We start from the raw sequence: 20,959 nt of genomic DNA, 5'->3' as shown, positions 1-20,959 counted from the left end.
GAGCCGCCTCCACCACCCACGAGGTCGTCCAGTAAATCCCAAAGAGGCAGCAAAACGTCGCTGCAAACGTCGTCATCGAGGCCGTCTCCACCTGCCAGACAACTCACTACCTTGGATACCCAACTGGCGGTGCTCAGGAGAGAAATGGTACTCCGAAAATTGTTTTCACTCTTTTACTTCTCCATTAACATCGCGCTCTCGTTATTTTGGTTGGTGGAACGTATGTCTCGATGTTTCTCGATGTCTCGTGAAAATGATAGTTGCTGCGCAATATAGAACCGGTTTGCAGAATATCAAGATTTTAATTTTTTTTTCTGATTTTTAACGCCTAGTGACGTTAATTATTTATTATATGCGATAAGATAGGAGATATATATGCAGAAAGAGAGAGAGGGAGAGAGAGCGAATCTTTATATTACAATTTCATTCCCCAAGAAAGTTATAGTCTTTAAAGTAATGATACCCAATCGTTTAATGATTTAGCAAGATAAAATTATTTTATTTTTTTAAAAACCTTTAGGCAAACGAAATGCAGAAATACGGATAGTGACTAATTTATTTGGACATGAATAAAATATTCTTAATGTGCAATCTAGATGTATGGAGAAATAAGACATTTTAAGAGTTTTGTGGATGCGATTTTTAGATGACTGAAGCAACTAATATTGATTAGAAATGAATAATCTTTTACAATTAGAAAATTATTTGACCATTGGATTGGATTTTACGGCACGTGTAGCAGAGTACCACTCGACATGCGGTCAGTAAATTGTCGATGCGATTCAAATTGGTGCCTGAAATTGTGCATCCCATAACGGCAGCCATTAACTCTAATAGAAACCATTAGTCATCTATCACGGCGCGAAACGTATTTACGAGCATGTGCAGGAAAATTCCACGCCTCCGCGTACAACAAGCACGTGCGATTTTAGAGTGGTCGTCGAGATTCTTCCGCTGTCATCGATCGCGACGGAAGCTGTGTAAATTATTCGCGCGACTCTCATTTCTCTAAACCACAGATTTGTGTACTATTTGAATTTTTTTAAATGGCACAAAGTATTTGCGTGTTTAAAATATTTTTAAACTTTTATTCCATCTATGTTGGTTTTGTGTCAATAATCTAGTTTCTATCGAAATCCTTAATTCAGTTCCACTTAGATAATTTTTCTCTTTGTTATGTTTGATAATTTTTATTTCTTATTTCGAATAATATTTTTTATCGGTTTTTTAATTCTTTCTATATTATCTTTGTTATTTTTGTTCACAAATTTAATTTCTTTCGAATAGTTTCCCTTTCCTGTCGTCTTTGATTTCTATTTGGAAGTATTCCTTGTCTCGTTGCTCGTTGTAAACTTCGATCCTTGCCACTCCTTATCCTCGATATTCCGTCGCGTCAGTCCGATCACGTTCCGCGAACCTTCATTTTCCACTCGGTCGTCGTTGTCCACCTCTGTTGCTCTCCTGTCTGTTTCTCCCGATCCTTCCGCGTTTGTTTGGGCGACCTGGATGACCCGTTAGGCCGCGATCGCGTGTGAGTAAATTGCGGCGCGCGATGAGCGTGTATTTTATGCGTGGGATCATAAGCAGCGAGGGAAACCAGAGTATCATATCGCGGTAGAGAAAGACAGAACGCGCTTATATCACTCAACCGTGCGGAGGCTCCGCTTTTTAATAGCTATATTACCTTGCAAGTTTGCTGTTCAAACATACTTCACATGCCTACTGCTAGTTATACGCCGTATTCATCTACGTCGATTAGCGATTGAAATTCTAAGAGGCTTTATATTTATTTCAAATAAAATTACTATAATTTCTCTTGGCGTACGTCTCATTAGCAGCTCAACAATCTCATCATCGCCTCGACAATTATAATTGAAATTCTAAAAGACTATTTATTTCAAATAAAATTACTACGACCTCTTTTTGTGTACGTCTCATTAGCAACTTAATCTTACCGTCGCTTTGCAATTACATGGAAAGTATTTTGCTGAATTATCTAAAAATTTATGTATAATAGATCTGAAAATAATTTTATTGGACTATCAAAATAATTATGTAAGAATCTTAAACATGATTAGCCATAGCATCTTATATAATTATTTTAATAGTCAAAATTCATTCAGATTTATATTTAGCTAAATTTTTGGATATATCAACAAAACCGTTCTTTCCGTTAGAAATTCGAACGTCGTGTTGATTCAGCGATCGTTATATATTTGTTTCGTATAAAAATGCCGTATCATGCGGCCATGTTCGCGTGGCATTGCGGCAATCTTCCCGAAATTAACTGTAACGGGATCTTGAGTAGGATCTCTCCGAGGAGAAGAGCTCTCGTGATGAACTCTTGTTGGATCTCCGTTCGCGTCAACATCTCGACTCGCGTATCTAAGTTGGGCTAATAATTTAATAGTCAATCCAGACACGGGAAGCGAGTTCGCACAGCCGCTCCCACGCTACATTCCCTCAGGCATGATTCTACTCCTCTGTACCCCTTTTCCCTCGCCGGTTCCTTTTCACCTTCGTTCTCTCTTCTGCTCTTCGTCATCGTCCCTCTCCTAGCCTCGTTTCTCTTTCGTCGCGTTGTCCGCTCGCGTCTCTCATATTCTTCCCGTTCTCCTTTTGCACGTCTCTCCTATACAACTCCCTCTTCCTCAGTTCCCACGGCCAAGCAGCCGCCAAGCTGCTTGGAAATGCGTCGTTTCAGTCCGTAAATCACGAGGTAACATTTACCTTGGAGACCGTATGGTAAAAGTGAATGCGTTCCTCCAGCTTCTATATCGAGCCCTGTGTGAAATTTCGCAGCAATCCACGGTGGCGAATAATGAAGAAAAGTCACGGGGTTACGGAAAATGATGATCGTAGAATCTCTTTAATAAATATCTAAAAGTCAGTCTTTTATAGAATAAAATTTATGTAAGGAGTAACATTATAAGTATTTTATATATTTATTTCTAATTAGAGAGAAATCGAGATTGCTATAAAATTCCAGTTAACTTAGTTTCCAATGTCATAAAACGATAGACTTCTAAGCGATAATTGCGTTTTTTTTTCTCAAGTACAAATATTTTGCATATCTATCGCAAACTCACTGCAATACCACAATCGTTTTTTCATTCTCAATTTTCAGTGCATTACAATAATTATTTTCACATTTGCAGTTTGGTCTGCGGCAGCTCGATCTCTCGTTATTGTCGCAATTGTGGTCCTTGAACGAGTCGATCCAGGAGTTCCGGCAACTGCTGCAGGAACAAGAAGATCGAGCGCCTTCGCCGTCGCCCAGCAGCGAAGAGGGAGAGGATGCGACTTATGGGGTGCATCCGCCACCGCCACCGAGAAGACCGGCACCCACGCTGCATCATCGACCGCCACGACCTCCCAGGCCACCTAGGCCATCAGCCAGTGACGAGTCGCCGTCGAGCGAGGAGTACGGGGCCGTTTGACGTATCGTCACTGAGAGGAAGAAGTACTCAAGAAGGTCTCGGTCCTCTCATCGCACCTAGAACGGCATTCCAGCGAGCGCCAATATCTCCGAAATACGAGAAAAAACCTCAGACTTTCGTGAAAAAGAAAATTGCAACGATCAAAATCAGTGGTCAAGATTCGCGCGTGCACGCGCATCGTGATATTCGATTGCAAATTGCTGATTCCTAAGAAGTACCTGCAACGTCGCTTGCAGAACTATTCGAGATCGCGGTTCTTTAATTCGTGACAGGAATCGATGATCGAATCGGTCGGTTGGCTAAAAGATTATTTCGCGGTAGATTAGTCGTGGTCGCGCATACGGTGCTATCTGCGTAACTATCTATGGAGAAGTTGTCCGCTTTTCCCGCAGGCCGTCGTTTAGAGAACTATTCGAGATTATCTGCGACCGCTACTTCAGCACGAAAGGATTGATGATCGAATCAAAACTCAACGGTGGAAGACCGCAGTAGTTCAATCGCCAATACGCGAAGGTTATTTTACATATGCAAGATAATAATCACTTCTCACAGCCCGGAGAAGAGTATCGACTTGCCAATTTGCAATAACGACATTCCGCATATATCGCGCTCTAAATAAGGAAGGACTCGATTGCCGCGAGCGAAAGAGCTGACTTCAGCTCGGCGCGCCGCTCTCCTCTCTACTTGTGATAACGCTCGAAGGGGCCTTTGATTAATGATAATCGCACCCATTTGTGCGGATTAAGATTTCTCCGCGACTCCGCTCTGCCATGGAGCAATTGTAACAGATCCGAGCCCAAAGCACCGCGATTCTTTCGTGTTGTGATCCAAGAAAAGGCGTGATTCTTTGGCATCACCAACCGAGAAGCAACGACTGGTGAATCCGAAAGAATTACAGTGTCCTCTTCTCTTCCATGTTTTTTAATACTGTTGCATACCCGTCGCATACCCGTCGCAAAGCTTATCGTCGTTGCTACCGTCGGGTTATCTGCGCAATTAGATCTGCCATACACGCGAAAAGGATGGACAAATTTAATATCTTTTAAAAACAATATTTAACAGAATTTGTAAATGTTTGATTTCTAGATTCTAGACATTACAGATATAAAACAAGCCTTATAGATATATAATTCCTTACACCAAATCTTCGCGTGTACGGCATCTTTGGGAAAACTAAAATTGTCAATGTTCCACGACGCCCTTTCGTGTAGATTAGTACTGTGTAAAGATATGTAAGACTATGTGCAAAATAAATGAGACTTAATTTAAATATACGCTGACTCGTAACAAGCGTTACGTAACGCAACTACAACCTTTTCTTGTATGCATCGTTGTTCTGACACAGATAGTTAGCAATCGACAATGCTGCACCTACTTGTATGTATGCAAATTGCATCTCGTTCCGATGCAGGGTGTGTGCGGAAATAAATAGTGCAATAGCAGGACAATGAGGACAAAGAAATTGCTGTACGCGACTCTTGCGTCATCCAAGATGCCGCAATAATTCGTATGCTTGTTTCGATTGCATACTAATTAATTTTTTTTTTTATTTAATTCTCAACATAGTATTAATTTGTAAATTATAAGACATGATGAGTTACATCTCAATATTTTTGCATACATAACATTTTTTACAGTCAGTAAATTTTGTGATTGTTTCACTTTGTGAATTTGATTTACACGATTAGGTTGTATATTTTTTCTACTTGACTTTTATTTTTTTTCATGAATTACATATTTGGCACTATTAAAGAAGAATTCTCTTATAAACTTTCATATGAAGAAATTTGTCGATGAACGCTGCAATTCGAGCATTGTCTTCGCTCAGTCTATTGTATTTTTTTTTTTTAATACATGCACAATTCATACATTTTGCTCCTCAGTACATCCATCGGCAACGCTTTGCACATATACAAACGAAAAACACTGACAAAAGTAAAGCTGCCAGAGCTAAATTATCTCGAAACATGTTATATAGGCAACGTAAGATTTTTTAAACTAATTTTTGCATAAAAAATTTTTTCAAAATTGTTTACAAGAACATCATAAAAACAAATTATCTTACATAAAGGAGAATACCAAATACGTACACAAGAAAAATATCACAAGTTTACCAATAAAAAGGCTCCTCTATTCATTCATATAAAGAAAAGCGCACACGTCATCGACGAATTAACATGACTTGAAGACTTGACATAAAAAATGTGTCACGTCCCAGAAAGTTATTTTTTCTTTCAAAAAAGTCTCATTAGTGCTTAAAAGCTAGTAACAAACTGTAATTGCTGTATGAGCAAATTTATGATATGCAAAATGAATGCGAAGAACATTCTTTTAGTGTCTTCTCGGACAAATGTATATTACTTTTGATTCTTTTTTGTTTTTTTTCTTTTATCTTATTTTTGGTATTTGGCTGACTTTTCCATTTTTTTGTCCTGTCTTCGTGTATTCTCAACAATTCAACCGCGGGGACACATCCTTACAGAAAGAAGCTTAAATTTTTACCCGTTTTTCAAACGGTTCTGAGTCGTTGCATTGATCGTGTGATTCGTTAGCGTAAACGTCTACTTTAATACTAGAACTACCGATGATTCATAAATTGATCAATTTAGATCAAACTTTATCTAATCAATCTCGATCTTTTTTTTACAAATTGCAACAAAAATAACGAGAAACTTCAAAAAATGCATTTTCATAAATAATTTAAAAAAAAAAGATTACAAACTAGTTGTTTTGACTACGTTGATAGTTCCAGTGTTAAAGTCTGCTTTGACACGCGGGATAATTTCTATGCGAGAATGTAAATATGATCTCGCGAATGTGTTATTTCGGAATGATGCGCGATAAAGAAGACTTGCAACGTCTACAAAAAACCGGAAACGAAGAATCGTTCCTGTCACCTGTAGCCCCTCGGGAATTATTGACATGGTTTAAGAAGAAGTTAATCTCTATTGAATTGATCTCACGTAGTGAACATAACACATAGAGAACGTCTAATATACGTAGAAAGTTTCTCTCTAATCGTACATTTATGAAAGATCGTTTAAAGAAAGTCTCACGCTCCCTTCCGGATCCTCTTGTGAAAGCTCACGCGTTTTTATTTTCATTTAAAAAAATACCGACGCGCGATTCACGCTTGATACGCTGATATATGTCGCAAAGTGGGAACGCATCATGATTCCATGTGTTTAATACAACCGAAATTTGGCGTTACACGTTAAATACATTGCATTAAATACGTTACACAGGATATTTCTTAAGTATTGCCTAAAATTTTAGGAAATCTTTATTAATTTTAGAAATTAATTTTTGTAGGTAAATTTTAGATTTTAGGAACTAGTATTTTTTCTTTATCATTTTATGAAGAAAAATTCATATGAACGTATCTCAAAAACCTCTCAAATCAGAGCGATTACACAAATTTTGTAATTATGTTTTCTTTCTAAATAGAATCTTCTGTATAAAAAGAGGTTTCTCTTTCAAATGTGCCCTGGCGGAAAAAAATTTTTACGAAAAAGTACAGAAAAACTACATAGATTGAGATAAAATCTTAGAAATTCTTAATTTTTCGTAGATATTCATAGTGGGATGTAGAGCGAGGTTTGTTTGTCTTAGAGATATTTAATTTTTTGTAGATATTCGTAGTGAGACGTAGAGTGGCGTTGTTTGAAGGCGGAGGACTTCTAGGTTTTTCAAAGAAACAATGTCGCTCTACATTCTACTACGAATAGCTATGAAAAACTAATAATTTCTAAGACCTTATCTCAATCTATGTAGTTTTTCGTAAAACTTTTCCGTCAGGGTGCTTCAAGATTTGATTCTGTTGACATATAAGTTCGGAGAAGTAATGTATTATAAATCTTAAATCCCATTTGTACCTCATTGTTTTTTTGCAAAGTGGCAACTAAAGAAAAATGAAGGTAATACCTTGTCTATTTATTGACTCGAATTTGAGAAAAATCTTTTTTTATTTATGAGCTATTAAAAGTTATTAAAAACTTAACTAAAAGCAATAGCCATATATTTTTAATATCCTTGAGATTACATGTTCAATTTTTCTCTGTGAAATGACCTCAAAAATCAACTCCTAAAATATTAGTACCTAAGAAATATTCTGTATAAGTGCTATGAAATAATTTTCTCATGGGGTAGTAATGCCACTTTACGAGATACTCGAGCAATATATCGAATTACTTTCTACACATTCATAAAAACGCTTTCATACTTTTGAACTGCGCATCTTCCATCAAATACACATCTCCTTTCTTCTTCATTAAAAATATTTCTCCCTTGTGTATAAACGTTATTTCATTATTCTGATTGCGAGTATTAACCAAATAGTTTCAGAAGAAAATAGCTTGATGCGCACGAAATGCTCTTTTTCGGGAAATTGAAACGACGCACGTTATCTCACAGCTTAGAGACAGATGATTATTATTTTTCGGAAATGCAATACATATATATTATTATTGTTCCAAGATATTTGTATATGGAAGATGCCCAAGGAGCATTTCGCGAAAATTGCAACGGATCCGAGAGAGTCGGTGGACCATTCGTACGATACATACATCGTACAATTCGTAAATGTGCACCGTGCCCTTTACAACGGCACTAAAAATGCATATACATTTAATTTCCATTTCAAACAGACTTTTAAACACGAAAAAACAATCAGCGTCCCGCTGCCTTCTCAACGAGAAATTTCTAACGGCCTCTCTCTCTCTCGCTCTCGCTCTCGCTCTCGCTCTCTCGCTCTCTCTCGTACGCATGCACACTTTGTACTGATCTTCAACCATGATAACGATTAAATCACATTGAAGTCTAACATTATTTGGTATAGTTACCTTAACAATGAACTTATTGACTAATACTTAACGATACTAATAATAATATATGTTGCCTTTTTTGGCGTCTTTTTGAAGAGAACAGTGACGCTCCAAAAGTTTGGAAAATAAAAAATCGGTTCTTCTGGATGGATATTTCTCTGTTATTTGACGCTCTTACATGTTTGACATTTTATTCTAGATATCTCATTGTCTGTTTTTCGATCGACATTTTTTTCTTCGTACACCAATTTACTAAATCAATAAATCCATTAAATATGAAATATGAAAATGTCGAGTAATAAAGTACTATGTAAGATATTCAAGTTTAGGCTGAATCTTTAAAGATCTTCTAACTAGCTAAATAATTGTAGAAATAATATGGCAAATATGAGAGTAGCAGTGCGGTTGTTGGAGTGCAAAATTTTAATATATTATATAGCCATTACATTACAAATTCTTTGAAAAATTTATAATGTGATAGCTATTATATATTAAAATGTTGCATTTCAATTAACAATTACGTTGCTACTCCCATTTGCCGTATTATTTTCACGTTTATTATCGAGAGTTCTGTACTTCAGTTTATTTGCTAAATAATTCTATTACATACTAAAAATGAAAATATTGCGAAAAATCTTCTGTTTTACTAAAAATTAATGAGAACGAAAAATAATTGAAAACGATGATAAAAATTATTGACTAAAATATGTACGATAGTTATATCAACACTCTGTATTTTGTATGCGCAAAAACTCAAATATTGTTAAAAAAATAATAATACACATAAAATAACTCAATTGTGATACATTTTATTACATACTTTCAAAAAAATATTATAAAAGTGTAAAATTAAAGTATAAAAATGCATTAATCTATCGCAATTTCTACTTTTTCTTTTCCGAAATTGGCTTCATAATTGTGATTAGCATTATGCATGATTGCATTTTGAAGAAGATAAGCGAATCTTGTTAATTCGCAACGAAATTCAAGTTAATTAAATTCATGATTTAATTTTGTAATAACAAACAATTAAAACTCATTGGTCATAAAATAATATATGAAATAAGAAGAAACGCATCTACAGTAATTCGACTAATAATCGAATCTTCTGAACAATAAATAATACATTAATAAAATATGATCGCTGATTATATCTCGATTTATCGATAATTCATTTCTTTCGTTACTGTTTTCGAGACTACTTTCTTAACGATGCACTGTCGATCGATTGTATAATCTTTTAATTATTCACAACACGTAGCGTATAGTTCTCTTTCTCCGTTTTGGTTCAATATTTTTTTATTTCATTTATGCTGAAGAATAAAGATCTAAAAATATCTAAGCTACGTGAGCATTTCGTGTGTCCATCCAATGAGGAGGTACAATGAATTACACAATAAAATTACATATGGTACAATTACGTATGATACAATTTAAAAATAACATAAATAACAATGAGAATATAAATTGTTAATCGGAAAAGATAAAAATCGCATATTATTTGAACGAACGTTATAGATATACTAAAATGGTAAATTACAACTCTTTTTTTAGAGTAAATTGAGCGTCGATATAAAGCGATTTCGCGACGCGGGCGAAATTTTTAGCAAGAGAAATATTTTCTCACTGATTATACATACACGAAGTGAAAAGAATTTGAAAGCGAAAATGAGCTTTCGTACGAACGTCTATTTCAGGAACGATTGATACGTGTATAATACATGTATATGTGTACATGGAATTGAACATGTACATGAGTGGCTTCACGCGCCTAAAAATATTAACTTTCACCGTACATCGTCAATTACTATTTTCACCAATAAGACTTTCCCCTCCCGTTTCTGGCAAAAAATTTATGCCTAGAGAAATTTACTGGTGGCTTAAAAATCCCGCCACGCGCTGCAAATGTAAAAATTACGATAGCTTTCATTCATTTTTGATGGAGTCACCGTGACAACGGATGCTGCTCACGCATGACGCAAACAAAAACCTCGCCACATCTGACGTTTCCATTAAATCAAGGACAACGCATTTGCGATCCTGAAGCGTCAACCAAACATGATAGCGTTCCTCGGCATCGGGTCCATGTGATGCTCCAGCTTTACTAAGCGAACATAATTACGGCCATAATCCGTGAACGCCATTCTACCGTCCCAATGAAGGGCTATACCCAATGGACGGTCCATTTCCTCCTGACCAGGCTTATAGGAATAGATTAACGAACCGACCGAGTTAAACGCCTTGATTGAATTGTGACGAGAGTCTGCAACTAAAATACTACCGTCGTCAGCAGCAATAATGCCCTGAGGCCTCTGAAACGTGGGGGTGTTCTCCTCGTTCTGTCCGTCACCGGTTTCTCCATCTTGCCTCTTGCTTTTTGATTCTCTCTCACATTTAAGTATCCGCATTTCTACCATGTTATAGTCAATTATCAATACGTGGTGATTGTTGAAATCCGTGACAATCAGTTTGCCCTCATTATTGAAGCAAATACCGCGCGGCGAGTCCAAATACCTCAATAGATGCGATTGGCCGCCGAACATGCGTAGAGGAATACCCTCAGGGCTAAATAGTTGGACACGATGGTTTCTCGTGTCTGTAACTGCAATTTCGCAAGCTGAGTTTACTGCCACGTCCCACGGGTAGCAGAATTGGCCCTGTTTCTCGCCATGCTCACCGAAGGCTCTCAGGAATTCGCCCTCCATTGTCAGAATCTGAAACATACGATGATTCCATCGGTTGTAGCTTACACATTCGAATGACAATCTAAATACGCTTGAAAAGAAAGATATTATATGAGAAGATCATGCATAAACAATCCAACAAATACTGACCAACAGTAACATAACTCTTAGTTATAGTTTCTTATTCAACAAAACTGTAATATAACATATGCGTATAATTAACAGTTACATTACTGTTAATTTGTGTTTGCTGGGATGCAATGTTTCACCAACCTGGACACGATGATTGTCCTTATCGACCACAATGAGGCGACGTCTGGCATCGATGGCAATTCCGGCTGGACGATTAAATTGACAAGGGCCGTTACCGTAGGTCCCGAATTTTCTGACAAGCGTACCGTCCTCACGATAGATTTGTATACGATTATTGGATCTATCGCTGATTATAATGTTACCTTCGTTGTCGCAAATTAATCCCCACGGACGGCAAAGATTATCAGGATTGTTCTCACCAAAGTAGCCAAGGACTGTAACGTCCGTGCTCTTAACTTGCAACTCGTGTTTTCGATTAGGCAGACAGATATTATGATCGTAGTCAATTATCGGACGACCGCGCGGAATCGGTTGCATCATTTGCTCGTTTATACCGTACGGGAAGTACGATTGCAACGATTTATAATCGCGATTCGGTAGACGATCTCCGATCGTGCCCGGGCCGTTCACTAAAACGTTTCCCCCGTTGGCGATCACGGACAACACGTTGTTATCGGAACTCCTGAAGGAGATCCAGTTCTCATCTCGGATTGACCGGGTCTTTGTCTTCCGATTTTGACGAATCTGCCAAATCTACAAAATTAAAAAAAATGTCTTTGTAAATTCACAACTGAGGAGTAACTAAAGCCTTAACGATCTAAACTAGATCTTTAATGCTAAAATAATATTTTTGGCTTTAATTTATATATGTATCCCGTTCTGCAAACTACGAGCCAAAATCATTTTCAGTCTTGAAACGCAATCATAAGCCGAACTGGAGTAGTAATATCATAAATTAAATTAATAAGCAATTTAATAATATTATATTAATGTTAATAAAAATCTTATATATATAGAAAGACGTTAATAATTTGAGACACAACTGCATAAATATTCAAATATTTGTAATAAAAGTTAAATAAATTTGTGTATGATAAAATATATACCTCAGCCAATACCATATCTTTTTTTTGTAAAAGATCGTCAGGGGATGATCGCGACTCGTGGATGGCGCATTTGAGTGCACTGATGGCCTGTGCCAGCCGTGCCTTATCCTCTTTTAAATTCATGTACTTCTCCTGAAGAACCTCGTACTTCCATCGACGAGTTTCCACAATTTGTTTAAACAATTTCTTCTCCCTCTCTTCCACCGCGGACCACATTCTACGCGAAAAGTATTTCACATCAGTGAGCGCCTCCCTGGTTCTCTGATCTAATGCTGCTATGTCCAACTGCAAAAAAGGCATACGATATAATATAATTAATTGACTTAAGCAATTAATTGACTCACCCCCATATTTTCCATATCATCCACTAGAACATCGATCCCGAGATAGGCCTCGATCAGCACCTCTTCAGCCTGACGTTGAGCGGATTCGAGGAATTCTGCAAACTCCACCGTTACATGTTTATGAATGCAATGAATGGCGCATTCTTTGCAGATCGTTTTGCAGCAAGTCTGACAGTAAAATAGTTGAGTGCATGGATGATCATTGCACTTATACGACGTCAGGTTTTTCAGTTTCATTGAATGATCGAATAATCGGTCCTCCTCCGTTTTCTTCGCCGCCTTTTCCTTGTTCACCATCGATATTGTGCTGACCGCATTCTTCTCTACATTTAAGCTATGAGCCCATTGTTCGCTCGCAGGTAACTGCTGTGCCGAGTAATTTTCCTTCTTTATTTCACTCTCTATTTCTAATTCCTCTAATATCGACGGTATCAGTGGCAAATCGGATAGATCCTTTTGACTACTTGGGCTACGAGTTTGCTGCTCTCGTGACGGTATAGCTATATCATTCTCGTCTTTCTCCAAGTCTTTTGTCATCAATGTTATTAATGAATCGTTGAGCACATCTCCCTGAGCATTTGGGCTATGTTCCTCAAGTATGAGTGATTGTCGACTGGAGATGTCGTCCAGCAGATCGATCTTCAGAAGATTCATATTGAGATCTTCGAATGTCCCATAGTTCGCCTTGCAGCTCTCGTTTTGATAGTTAGCGCTTGAGAAGTTCGGACCAAGTACATCCGTTACGCTAGCATCTTCAAACATTCGAAAATACTCGAAATGGTCTGGTGAATCGGTATCCAGCTGGTGAATTGGCGAATGATTCGCTAGATTGTCATCTGAGCAGCTTGATCGACTCTCACTCGAACAACTTAATGAACTGGCAATCGTAGGTCTTGGACTGTACAGTTTTGGATATTCGTTCAAGGAATCTACATGATTGAGGATCGAATGATCTAACGAATTATCCTTGGAATGTTGCTGCGATAGTTTCCCCGAAGGAAACTGTTTCAGATCTGAGCTAGAATCCGGAAATGAGCGGACTTTCTTAGTGATAGTAAACTTCCTTGGCGTAAAATGTTGATCATCTTGTTTTCGTGGTTTATTTGTAAGCTGAAACAAATTCTCGTGTGGTTTACTCAATATTAACGAATTCGGCGTTTACTAGCTTAATTTAAAATCTATAAATAGTTTAAAAGAATCGATAAATCGTGTGACATATTCATAAAAATGTAAAATTCTCCTTAATGTAAAAATAACAAGTATATGCTTGTAAAGTTCTTGTGGTTTATTTGAGAGGCAACTTTCAAATATCCTATGATCCAATGCATGTTGCATGCAGTATCAGCATTATACTATAATTTTTAACAAGGATTGAGTTATAAAGCAAACAATGTCTGACATATTTACTTCCATGAGTTCCATGCATACTTGTTCTCTAAATTCTTTGGAGTGAAATGTCACTCTAAAGAATGAAAATTGAGCTAATCTTAAAAAAGGATGGTTCAATTTTTAACCTTTAAGAGTGAGATTTCACTCTTCAGAGTGAGATTCACTCTAAAAGTTTCAAAGATTGACAAAAGTCTTTTTCACGAATGATATATTTAATGATTATAAATTATTTGTAAGCACTTACTTGCACAGAATGCCGGTTGCAATCTATTCGGTTGCGAGGAGATTTTAATTGATTCATTGTGGCGGGCAAAAATTGCTGGTAAAGCTCCAAAGAGGTCTCCTGTTTACGAGTAAAAAATCTTGTTTTTCTGAAACAATAGTTATAGCGAACTATTGAAATTCTGTGATCAATGTACTGTCTTTTTAGGCCTATCAACGTATTGCTGTTTCCTATTATGAATTATGATTGTTATTTAATCGATAACATTGCGACTCGGAAAATCCACAAGAGTATCAGATTTTTCTCATTGTATTCCTTTATCTAGAAATTCTAGAAAATCCACTTGAATTCGGGGTTTAATGAAATTTAGGTCTCAAGAGGAAGGTAAGTTTTATATTTGAACGAGCGAAAATCAATAACAGCTCCAAAGAGAAAAGACTTGACAGATATTGCGTTGGGATTTTTTGAAATTAAAGTAAAATTTACTCGTGGTTTTTTAAGTAAAATTTTATTCTTTGAGAGAAAGCTATTTGAATTTTTTAACGGTTATATATAATATATGTATATATATATATATTCTTTACTAACAAGACATAATGAGAAGAGAATAGTGTAGACATAATGACCTTTATACTTATTCATAACGAAGGAAACGCGATAATTCTCTCAAGATATTATTTACATGTGATAACAAGATTTCTTTGAAATTGTAACAGTTTCAACCTTGAGCAAAAATGCCCTGCTTGCTAAACGCGCTTGCTTTATCGAGTACCTATACGATATACATGTAAAAACGTATTTCACGTAGCGTATGAACATTATCGCGATTTCTATTATCGTGCACGATTATTACATTTATGCTGCATTTATGCATTTTTATTGCATATTTGCATGACTGGCGATGACAATCCTGTCCTGTTAATTGAAAGCTATGAATAAGTTTGAAAAATATATACCGTTAAACTTTAAAACAATATAAATGATATTTTTTCTTGAAATTTTTAATGAAAAATCGATTGCACATCGACAAAAGAACTTAGTAACGAAAAGAAATAATACACTAAGATATACTGTATAGGTTATCGAACATTATAAGAAGTGACGTTTTTGCGACTGCGAGATAAATCTATTATTAGGTATTATCCAAAATTTGGAAACTGATAAATATGTCAAAATTTCACTCGAACGATCGGTTGTAATTTTTACTGTGCCCATTTCATCGATATGGCAATTTACCTGTTCTTTTCTTGAAACGAGCATTTGCAAGGAAGCTTGTTGGTATTTGAACCACTACGGTCTTTTGTTCGCACCAAACTAAACTGATCAAGTCTCGCATTGTTGACAAGGATTTGTCTCACGATTATGATGAGGTCACTTTGTGTAATATTCGAATTATACAGTGTGTCTTATTTCTAAGCATTAACTTTTAATACTCAACTTGAGATTAATTTTTTCTTATAAAAATATTCATCTCTCAAATTTTTTTTATTAAAGAAAAAGAGCATTTTTTCTTTAATTACTCGTAACTTGTAAATAAAAATCATCGTACCGCAATCTGTTTGATAAACAGATTCTAAAGCTGCAAGTTTGCTTTATCAAATATATATTTGCCATTTTTTTTAAACATGTAGACATGACGCAAATAAAATAACGCTACGAACTTTTGTCCCAATTCAATATATTCTCATGTAAATATTTTGTACATAAACAATATGTAATTTCGCCATGGAAAAGTTTGCTTTTCACATAAAAAATGTAATAAGCAACAAGTCTGTATATTTATATCGCACGATATATCCTCTGGATTAATTCCAAAATCATATCGTTCCCTCGCTTTGCTGGAAATATATTAAAACCAAGATTAAATCGCTGTCGTTAATATCTCTCTTTGCAACATTTCGAAAAAGAGATCGTTTTAAAATCATTAAAACCAAACAGCAGCATTACTTTCTCATGACTCCACATTTATTAGAAAAATCGAATTGTAAGTTTCATTTTTCTGTAATAGTATTTGCATGACTGATAAATGTAAAAGCAAATGATTTTAAGGCTTTCGTTCATTCAGAATTATTATCTCAGTCTGTGACGTTAAAAGCGAGAAAAAATACGCAACAAAAATTCTTGAAAAATGTATTAATATAGAGATATATAATATAGAGATATATTTTAATAAAACGACACTTAATTGGTAGAAACCCCCCAGCTTGTAAAATACACCGAAAATTCCTATTTTTCGTTAATTAATAAATAACTAATTATTTGGAACTGAATTGTGCGTAATTAAAAACGAAATGAGTTACGTTCACAATTAATAATATATATAGAAATAGATATGATTTAATTTCTCATCGAAACAAAAGGTTTTCGGTATATTTTATATCTAATTGTAAGTCTATTTTATCGATTTATACAAAAGTTGTTTTACTGAAAAATATTTCTATTCAAATATAATTTGTAAGAATTTTTATCATATATTTTCTCGCTTTTAAAATTATAATGGTGAGTAAATAGGAGTCTTAATAAATTGTAAATTTTATCTGAGTTGTCTAAATGTGGATTACATCGAGTACAGAATTGATATCTTCGTTATACGCATACGGTATATGCTTAAATGTGCGGAAAAACTTACATTCTCAATATTTAAGTATTAGAACTAGGAAATGAATTCAAGAATGTGTCATTACTTGCTATATTGCTCAAAATCAGATGACATCCCGTATATTCATTTCAGTTAAGACGCACATGTATCGTATGATAATCGTCTACTATTTGATACAACCAGCGTGCGTCCATAGTTATAAGGATCGAAATTAACAAAATTGGTGTTGTGATTTCATGCCTTGTGGTTTCATTTTTCTGTTATTATACTCAATTTTATATCGAACGAAAGCATATCTGAAGCACTTTTTCTGGAACGCTCTGTCGCGAATACAGAGGGTAATATCCTTGAAATCGCCATGGCGACCAAGGTCGGATCCGCTTTTCCTCTCGAGGGTCAGGAAGGAGGAGAAAGTAAAATGGCCGTATACCTGTGGTATGCTGCGTGCCCGTCTGTATGAGCGTTTCATACGGATCATGCCACCCTGCGTGTAGATGAGCGTGCGTGATTCGACAATATTTGCCCAAAATATACAACGGGTCTGCTGTATATTTTGTCTCTTGTGTTCCGACATGGCTTGATCAAATTTCGTTTGTATCAAAATGCCTTTGTCTGGCTCGCGTATCGATTTGTGAGTTTATTCGAGAATTTTTATTTCATTTTTATTGAGTGATATTTGAAGAGCACCATACCGACGATTTATAGTGAGCTTCATTTTTTTCGCGTGATTTTCCATGTAAAATTCAATCCTTCTAAATTGTAGACGCTAGCTAGAGGATATTAGAAGGAGTTCTAGGAATGCTTTTACGTAATTAGAGAAAAAATGGAATAAATCATAATCGTTCTCTATGTTTTCTTTGTACTGTAATTCCTTGGTACTTGAGCAGAGAGAGAGAGAGAGAGAGAAAATAAGAAAAAATAAAAACAGCATTTTGTCTCAATAAATAGTGATGTAAGAAAACATGTCTTTTTACACCATAAATAGACCAATAAATAAAATTTTAGTTAAAAAAACTTTAATTAAAGTAAGTACCTCTTACAGCTTTAACACGCTGAATCCAAGTAAAAATGTTCTATCACGTCAGATTTTTGAGATAAATGAGATAAAAACCCTTCAAAAACGCACTTTTCGGAATTTCTTTTTTTAAGATATGCATTTTCGAGATATTTTACTTTCATTTTTTTAAACCTAATGTGATAGAACATTTTCTCTTACGTATTTGGATTCGGTGCGTTTCGGTGCGTCAAAAACTACAAGAATCATCTATTCTGATTAAAGTTACTTGATTAAATTTTCTTTGTCAATCTCGGTAATGTTATATTGTCAAAGCCTTCTGTATTTTTAATATTTTTAAATTTTAACATTTGTCTAAGTCTATAACATTTAACGTGTAAGCTTTGTAGAGAGCCTGTATGGCTGTATCGACGTATTTTTTGATAAGAACGGTCGGAGTCCGCCGCCTTCGTTTTCATCGGTGGGCTGAATGACGTCGCCTGCCACTTTCGCTCTCGTTCGCGTTTCAATGCTTCACCATTGAAACGTTTCACGACTACGTGAGTAATGGAAAATCGCGAACAACGTGACGTCAGATACGTAAAGACGAAAGCGGCTAATGCCTGTTTCCATCAATGTAAATCAACTTTAATCTTAGTTTAGCTTGCTATTTATCTTTTCCTCTCACTCTAATTTTAAAAATTAGAAAAAGATGAAGAATAAATTGAATTGAGATTAAAGTTAAGCTTACATTAATGGAACCGGGTATAAGTACAGCAGGTTTTCCAAAATTCAACTTGATAAAGTGGAGTAGAACGGATAACAGTCAACGATAAGTAAACGAAGAGAGACGATATATCTCGTATAAAGTTGTCACAAATTCCTTATCATAACTTTCCCTGAATTCCAGATAAAATTTCTTAACTTTATCTGACTTTCAAAAATATTTTGAAATTTTTTATATTTTCATCTTAATTTGGAAACGCGTCACATATTTTGTTGAGAACAATTTAACATAACAATTAATGTTAATTACTATTAATGTTGCTGACATTGCTTGCATTTAATTGTTAAGTCGATAGTATTCCAAAACTACGTAGATGTAATATACGCATATTAAATTTTTAAAGTCAAGAATTCTTATTTTCCAGAAAATTTTGCAAAATTCTCTGACTTTTGCCTGATTCCTCTGATTGTCTTTAATTTCCCTGATTTTCAGATTTGTGGTAATCCTGACATAAGTGAGGCCGAAAATCAAGTCTCACCTCTCGTATGAACGCTTCTCCACGAAACAATTGTACTGGTGTGTGGCGAGCATGTTTTCCGGGATGTCTATGCTCGTGCATCTCTCCAGGATTAACGCCCCCGACGACTGGACATTGACGCAGTATAGTTGATCTCTCGTGTCAGATGCAGAAGGGTAGAATCTTTGCATGTCTACAACTACGCCGGGCGGAGAATTGCGAACTCTCGTCGAACTCAGCTGGCTAGAGGATCAGGAATCGTCCGTTGTAATGCTTGAGCTCGACTACTTAACAGTGAGAATAATCGCGTTCGAATTGAGCCTAGTCTTGATAAATTTTTGATTGACACATTTTTTTTGTCAACTTCAATAAGTTAGAATGAGTAAGATAATGTAAATTAAGATAAGATAGTACTCATAAAAAGAGACTACATATCCCTTATTTTAATTCTTATTTTGATAACAAAATAATTACTCGTGGTTTGACTTCCAAGAAATTATCAAATCAAGAGAAAATCAAAATGTCCTTATTTTGACGTTATGAAAATCAAAATGATAATTTTTTTATTGAAGTTAAAAATTTGACTTTTCATATTTGTGTATTCTTTAAGCTGTAAGGTTAAATAATAGGGTCTCTAATTAGGCCTAACGGCTAGCATTGTTTTCTCATCACACGTTTATGATTTTTCAATGATACGATTTTTACGCTTTCGTAGGAAAATATTTTTACAATAATTAAACGATTATTAAAATTAATTAAATAATAACTAACATCAATTGTTTCTCTCTTTTTAAGAGACTATCTCGGATTAAAGTTTGACAAGTCAAAGGTGAACAAGCCAAACAATAGGATGATTGTGAGACTAAAATAGACTTTCTACAATGGGCTATCTAATCTCGTATTTGATTATTTGTCTTATATTTGATCGTGACTGGTCAATTTCTTACTGCTTAAGACATAAACTTAGGTAACAACTTAGGAAGATCATTTAACATTTAAAAGAGATATGAAGCGTTATAAAGGATGAAAGATGAGCTTAAAAATTATATTATTAATTACCTATAGGGGATCCACGAAATGACAATCAGCATACGAATTTTGACAAAGATTATCAAACCGGAAAGCGTTCGTTACAATTGTGAGTAGCCACGTACGTTGCACACAAAGGTCCACAGAACTTTATTTCCGTCGTTTCGGCGTAAACTTCCTGTGATGCGCAAAAAAGCGCGAATTTCGAAAAAAAAAGTAACAGGGTGCAAGTCAAAAGGTTCAAAAATAATTGTCTATACCCGATCGCGTATATTCCACGAGTTTCCCGCGTCCCATCCTCGACGAGCCGCTAAGCGATACCCGCTCGCGTATTTTTGGCACAAAGATCTCAGGTGGTTCGCCCGGGGAAGGTACGTTCCAAAGAGAGCCCCGGAACTCACTCGACGTGTCAATGAGCGTGGGCACGTCGCACGTCACAGGAACGGCCGGCGGGGAAGCGGCGTGAATCTGCACCACGCGGACCGCGAGATACCGACGAAGATTCCGATTCGAAAGTGAGCCGCTTTCTTTGAAGGAAGCCGCGTGCCACCCTCCGACGAGCCGGGGATCACGAGCCGAGCCGGCGCGCGAGGAACAGAACGTCCGCCCTTTCTCCGGCTCGCTCTACCTCTGAATCATCACCCATGTCGCCCACGCATCGCCGCGATGCCGGGGGCTCTGCGTAGGTGAGTTCTCGCGAACCCCTTCCCCGGGCAGCGCCATGCGTACTCGCTGTACGCTTGCGCCCGGAACCATGAATGGAAGCGCCCGCTCAATGCTGGACGGCATTTTATTTGCTTGCTCACGGGAGCACTGCGGCATCCTACCCGCTCCCACCCCCCCACCCCCCGACGACGACGACGACGATGGCGACGACGACGGCGACGACGACGACGATGACCTTCAGCCACCAGCCAGGGTCGATCGGGCAAGTCTGCAGGTCTCATCCCAAGAAACAGGTGTTGCGTTGGAGCCGCGCAGAAGCGCGGTG

The 20,959-nt window shown here is 36.4% G+C and overlaps 2 protein-coding genes across 3 annotated transcripts in view; one reads left to right on the top strand and one right to left on the bottom strand.

Moving 5' to 3' along the window:
• LOC108727588 (protein FAM89B) overlaps positions 1 to 4,889 on the top strand; it is a 19,710-nt gene extending 14,821 nt beyond the window's left edge. For both annotated transcript variants that reach the window (XM_018455757.1, XM_018455756.1), the window contains exons 2-3: positions 1 to 147; positions 3,159 to 4,889. The exon at positions 1 to 147 is cut by the window's left edge and continues 88 nt beyond it. In XM_018455757.1, coding sequence (XP_018311259.1) covers positions 1 to 147; positions 3,159 to 3,440 — 429 coding nt within the window. In that variant the 3' untranslated portion in view covers positions 3,441 to 4,889. The remainder of the gene's footprint in view (positions 148 to 3,158) is intronic.
• A 5,048-nt stretch (positions 4,890 to 9,937) lies between these two features.
• On the bottom strand, positions 9,938 to 20,790 carry LOC108727565 (uncharacterized). The gene is given in 9 exon segments (XM_018455721.1): positions 9,938 to 10,977; positions 11,221 to 11,793; positions 12,147 to 12,431; positions 12,491 to 13,600; positions 14,124 to 14,250; positions 15,339 to 15,507; positions 20,229 to 20,581; positions 20,583 to 20,721; positions 20,724 to 20,790. Coding segments are annotated over 9 exon segments (3,489 nt in total). The 3' UTR covers positions 9,938 to 10,311.
• Positions 20,791 to 20,959: the final 169 nt, after the last annotated feature.

This window comes from Mycetomoellerius zeteki, unplaced genomic scaffold (genome assembly GCF_001594055.1).
Source record: "Mycetomoellerius zeteki isolate Tzet28-1 unplaced genomic scaffold, Tzet1.0 scaffold51, whole genome shotgun sequence".
In the NCBI taxonomy this organism is placed as follows: domain Eukaryota; kingdom Metazoa; phylum Arthropoda; class Insecta; order Hymenoptera; family Formicidae; genus Mycetomoellerius; species Mycetomoellerius zeteki.
The sequence above is the reverse complement of the archived record's forward strand: the minus strand, read 5'-3'. Positions and strand labels throughout refer to the sequence as shown.